The 6,402-nt window shown below is 30.9% G+C and overlaps 1 protein-coding gene across 1 annotated transcript; it reads right to left on the minus strand.

Annotated features, from left to right (window-relative positions):
* Window positions 1-220: 220 nt before the first annotated feature.
* LOC110702294 lies at window positions 221-6,177 on the minus strand. Its single transcript, XM_021880023.1, has 2 exons — window positions 3,503-6,177; window positions 221-766 (listed from the first exon to the last, which is right to left on the minus strand). The coding sequence occupies exons 1-2, from the start codon at window positions 3,916-3,918 to the stop codon at window positions 247-249; spliced, it is 936 nt and encodes a 311-aa protein (XP_021735715.1). The 5' UTR covers window positions 3,919-6,177; the 3' UTR covers window positions 221-246.
* Between the last annotated feature and the right edge of the window lie 225 nt (window positions 6,178-6,402).

Below are 6,402 nucleotides of genomic sequence, written 5' to 3' on the forward strand. Positions count from 1 at the left end.
AAACGGGCCGAGCGCGGACTAATATGTAGAACGAACTCACACACAATATTTTTCGATAGTTAAATTAGTGTTGTTTTAGCCATTTTAAATTACGTTTATAATATTCTTGTATGTTATAAAACATATGAGTTGTCCTATTATTTTCAAATTACAATGGAATAAATAACCATATATTCTTAATTCACACACCCTATAATCAAGGGTCTAATTTTTTTTTAAAAAAATTTTAACCTTGTGCCATAGGTTTTATCTCGCACCATGTATTGTAAAAAAGTTGCTCTCTTGTTCTTTATTAACTCCTTGCGTGTTACCATTTGAGCTCCAACCATGAAATTTCTCCTTCGCCCAAGCAATCGCCTCAGCAATATTGGTTTCTTCTGAGTTGCTGGCTTCAACCATTTGATTATTTACTTCACTACCAACATAAGAAGGTTGTTGATATGATAAACATTCTTCGTACTCGTAGTTTGTTGTTCGACCTTGATGAGGAGGAACAACCGGTGAATTCGGCGAGAGTTGCACACCATATTCACCATTGACATTTATGAAGGAGTGTTCAAAGTTTATAGTTTTTGGAGAAGGTATAGTTTGGTGATACACAAAGTTGTAGGTTTGTAGCATGTAGTCATTACACTCATTTGTAATGAAATTGTTGTTATCAAAAGAAGATATTGTGTTAGGGCATCCATATGCTGGTAAGTCTTGCTTTTTATGATTTGTTTTAGGCTTGGATGATGCAATCCATCTACTTGGTACATTGAGTGGCCTGAAAATTACAATCAAATTACATTAATAATTCTATTAATAAAATTAGATATCTTATTAATGATAATCAAATAAAAAAACGTGTCTTTAATGTAAATGAATGGCAAAAATGTTGCAAAAATATTATGAATAATATAAGAGTTTTCTTTTTCTTCTTTTTTTTTTTTTTTTTAAATTGAAGAAGAGTGTTGTTAGTTGTGACGGAGTGTAAAACAATGTGATTATATATTACTTCATATAAGAAAATTTAATCAAAAAATAAGTTGAAGAAAAGGAAAATTTGAGTAAAAGGATATTTTAAGTGGTCAATTTTATTTAAAATGACATTTTAAGTGAAAAGTTGTGAAAAAAGACATTTTAAGTTGTATTACATTGTGAGGGGATACTGGACTGAGTTTACCACATGAGAGTCAACACCATAGATCCACCGTTGACCACCCAGCCTAGTACTCCCTCACAATATAATACGTAGTACAATTTAATAGGTCATTTTCACTTAAAAGATCATTTTAAACAAAATCAACCACTTAAAAGGTCCTTTTACACAAATCTTTGTTAAAGAAAATGAAGGAGAGTGGTGAAACGGTGTTTAGTTGTACACATAATGATAGCTAGGCAAAAAAAAAAATTAAAAAAAAAAAGAGAAAAAAAAAACAACTCTAGAAATTGTATTTGGCAAAAATAAAATAGGCTAATATTATTGTTTAGAAATAAGTCAAAACTATTCCTTCCAAAAAAAAAAAAAAAAAAAAAAAAAAAAAAAACCTAAACTAAACTAATTAGGTAGTTAAAAGGAAACCATTTTGAAATCAATTTACAAACATTTTAGGAACACTACAAGAAAATAACCTTTTCGTAGCGATTATTTTAATTTTTAGTATCGATTGTAATTGCAACAAAAAGCTTTCCCAACGAATGGTCATTCGATACAATATCCCCCGTTGCCTTAGCCTTTAGTAGTGGTTTTCAATATCGCTGGGGTTGGCCTCAATAATCGATATGAAAAACTACATCCAATCGTGGTGATTATTGTAGCGATTACAATCGCTATAAATGATTAACTCATTTTCTTCAAAAAAAAAAAATGCGTATGATCTTTACAAGATTCGAATATGCAACATCAAACTCTTATATTAAATGTTTCACCAATAAGTTATGACATTTTTTTATGTATTCTTTGTCAAACAATATTTATATATCTACTGTAGAAAAGGCTTTTTGTATCAATTTTATGATTTAGTGGTGATTGTAAATGATACGATTTCTCAAAATTATATAAATGTGTAAAAATGGTGTTGATATGTATTATTATGTTTTCCGTATCGATTTTATATAGGAAAACCATGGCGAAGTAAAAATGATACGGCATCCTTAATTATTTCACAAACATACTTGCATATTGTAGCGAATGTACAATCGCTACGAAATAATCGTTACGAAAAGAGATTTTTCTTGTAGTGGAAAATTTGTCCGAAAGGCACACATATGTTCGCTATTTTGTGTGGAACGACCTTATATATTTAAAGTGGTCTAAAAATACCTTATAAGTTTATTTTGTTGTTTGGGGGGACCTTGAGGTCGGAATCCGATAATATTTGACTTTTTCTCCGACATTGACCTCTTATGTGACCTTAAAAAATGACCCCCTTTCCATTTGTTTCCACGGTTTCCCTCCAATTTCTTCTTCTCTCTCTTCTAATCCCCAAATGACACAAATCAAAATAAGGGAATTTGAGGGAAATCATGGGGAGAAAAAAAGGAGGTCATTTTTTAAGGTAACATGAGAGGTCAACCTCGGAGAAAAAAGTAATTATTGCCGGATTCCGACCTCAAGGTCCATCCCCAAACAACAAAATCAATTTATAAGGTCTTTTTAGACACTTAAACATATAAGGTCCTTTCGTACAAAATAGTGAACATATATATCCCTTTTATACAAATTTTCCAACATTTTATTTTTTTTATACCAATATCTAAAGTATGTTATCAAAATTAGTCCATTTGACTCAATTATTTTCCCTCTCAAATAATCGTCAATATTTTAATTTACTAAAGTACGGACTATGGAGCAACAAGACAACAAATCCTTTTTTTTTTTTTTTTTTTTTAACAAAGATGACAACAAATCTTGTTATTCCAAACTAAAGGACCCTCATCTCTAAGCACTTATAATTCAAAGGACTCGACTTTGTGATCTGAAAATTACAAGGTGAATCGCTAACTAATTACACTTATTGATGGTTATTACTTTATTTGGTGAGGAGTGACTCGTATTTACATGCATAATCTTTTACTCTTACTACATAATACTTCAGTTCGTAAAATGATAACATGAAGAATGATCAGTGAAGACTTTTTAAATTAGGGTGGTGTTTCATATATTGCTGAGTGGTGATTTGTGATTACAAGTCGATTTTACATAGTATGTACTTAGAAGAACAGTATTGGTTTATCAAACAACTTTACAGTGATCATGCCCAAGTTTAATTAGTTTAAAAATAGAGAAGAGCATATAATTAGTGTCATCTATCTAATTAGTTGTCCAAGATTTAAGACATCATAATCAGTTACACAACTAACACTTTAACACAACATAAACTGACTTACCTTTGTAACTTAATTACTATTATAAGCACCAACTAGTATTATTTTTTTAAAAAAAATATAATAAAATTGTTAAATGATAAACAAAAAACTATTATATTAGAGAAAAGTATGTAAAGAGTTGAGAATTCACCTGAGCTTGGAAGTGTAAGTTGAAAGAACAACATCCTCCTCCCCAATAACAGCGGCGGATCGGAAATTATTGAGTTCATTCATCTCATCAAAGCTCATAACAGATGAAGAAGTGGACTTTGATCTTGACATGGACTTCACTTGCCTATTCTTGGACCGTCTCCTGTCCGGAATAACAAACTCAGGCAACTTTCGGCCCGAAATTACAGCCGGAGAATCAAAAAAATCTGAAGGTGGCTTGAAAATCTCATTGTAAAACCAATCGTTGCTTGAGAAGTCAGCTGACATTTTTCTTGCTATTACACTTCTTGGGGGGCCTCCGAAAACGTCGTTGAAATCTTCGGGTTCTAGTGCCGTGCCCCCGGTTGAGGTACTGGAGGCGGAGACACCCATGCTCTTTCGCCATGACTCGTCCATTTAATTGAGTTTTTGTTGTTGAGTGATTTTGTGGAGAAAATAATGGTGATCAACTGATGTACATTGATGTTTGGAGATGGGGTTTATATATAGGTGAAGAGGGAAATATGAAAAAGGCCGCTTTTAAATAGGCTTTATTTTATTGTTGGGGTCAGATAGATTATTTGCTTCTCTGGAAAGATAGATTGCTTAAATGGATATGAGTAGTTTAATAGGTTCCACACTTCCACTTTCACTCCCAAAAAAACAAAGTCAATAGAAAATAAACCACTTGTTTCGAACATGTTTGGAACAATGATTCTAAATTTAAATATAAAACTAAATGCTTTTCTCAAAAATATTACGTACATATTTATTACATGTGTTAGCTAAATTAGTCGGTTAAAGTAGTAAGAATGTGTTAGTGCATGTTATACTTGAAATCAAATCTCATTTATACATGTATCTCAATATAATACGTGTATCTAACATAGGTATTGTCCTGCCAAATTTTAGTTTATTTAGACATTTTCTACTTTATATCAATTATAAATCACAATTACGCAATATTAAAATCCAAGTACTAAAATCCAACTTGGAGATTATGTTAGATGTAGACTAGCATACAGCGGTATGCATCAAATTCTAATGAGCTAGTTGTAAGGTTTATATCTCATGACTTTGAAGCAATGTAAGATCAATAAATACTATACTCCGTAGGTTACTACATTAGAGACACTTTGGAGTTGTAAGAATAATTTCTTACTTAAAATTAATCTCTATATCACAATGACTTAGGATTTGTTTTTTTCTACTTATTTTCAGTTCAATTCCTAATTTTCTTCTCTCATAAAATATTATTCAATTCAGTTGAGTTCAGCTCAGTTTAGTAAATGAGAACAGACTCTAAACATTAACATTACTCCGTATACACTAGAGATTGATGCTTAGAAATTTAGCCTCCCCAGCCTAAGTCAATCCCCTACTTTTTGGTCTAAAATCCGTCAATTTAGTCAACAACCAGTTTCTCAGTTTTGGTCACTTTTCCTTCCCGTGGGTTATTTACTCTGAAGCAACTTATCAACAACAATCATAAACTTACCATATTAATTAATGGTTCTCATTATAACTAGCAAAAGCTGAAGTCCTACATATACATGTTTATTTTCATAATGAAATTAATAATTGAACCAATTTTAATATATAAAAACAAAATCAAATCAAAGCTGTTGTTAAGATATGGTTGCTATCTAAAAAGTTAGAACAATAAAGCTGATAATCAGAAGTTTCTTTACTATCTAAACACCATAAAGTGGGACAAACACTAACAATAAGCAGTTTTGATATTGTACCTTTTTGTGCAACATTATACACTTGTATTTGTATCTTTATTAAGCAGCTATCTTGTCCATACAAAAATATACCAAACTTAATTAAGAAATAATTATGACATAATTTTATGCAAACTTTCTGAAACATTGTATACATGTTAGGGTCCTCCCCTCATGTGAGATGTTTGTGGTCCTATTGTCTAACGACTTAAAAGACAGAGTGGTGGCTTTTAAACTGCTATCAAATGTAAAAACATCAAGTGTCAATTAAGGAGTATTATATTTAGTTAGTGCTAATTCGTTGGGACTTATTTAAAATTGTGATATAGCTGCTTGACAGGGTACAAGGACGATTTGGTACGATTTTTGGGAAGGAAATGTGTCATTGGATATCAATCCATAAATCAAGTGATATTGTGTTACTATGGCTGGGACTTTGAAATTGTGTTATAATTACTTCATAGGCTACAAGCACGATTTGGTATAATTTTTGGACTAAATGGTTTTGGCGTCAATAATCTTTTAAGGAACCGATAACATTTTTCAATGAATCACGATTTTTTCGTGGATTTTTTTTTATTAAAAAAGGATAAAGTTTTTCCAACTAGAGTTATTTTTCACCATTAGAAATATAAATTTTAACAAACCAAATAAATAAAAACCATTGAAAATGAGAAAATCATTTTCACGTTTTACATTTTGCACCTAATGAATACCTTCCTCAGTAAGGATGGCAATATTAAATGGATATCCGCTAACCCGATCCACCCGCTTGAAATAAATTGACGAAAACTCGAAATAAATGCATGAAAAGCAGGTGACGAATGAAGTGGATGATGGAGCGGCTCGGATGTGGATTATGATTTTTTCACCCATTAATCATCCACCCACCCGTTTAACATATATAAAGATATTTAATCTAAGAATTTTAATTAAAAATAAAATAAAATATACAATAAAAATAATTTATTTTTTGCAAATTAATTTTTTTCAAAGAATATGTAGTTAGTGCTTCCTTTTTATTTAAAAAATTATAATAGCTTATAGTAGAAATAATCATAAATTAAATTTTATGTGAAACTTTTTTTCATAAAATGTTCATCCATTAGTTACCCGATCCACCGTTCCATCCACGAATGATGGATGGGTGGATACGGATGATAGGTGAATTGAA

This window comes from Chenopodium quinoa, unplaced genomic scaffold (genome assembly GCF_001683475.1).
Source record: "Chenopodium quinoa cultivar QQ74 unplaced genomic scaffold, ASM168347v1, whole genome shotgun sequence".
Lineage (NCBI taxonomy): Eukaryota > Viridiplantae > Streptophyta > Magnoliopsida > Caryophyllales > Amaranthaceae > Chenopodium > Chenopodium quinoa.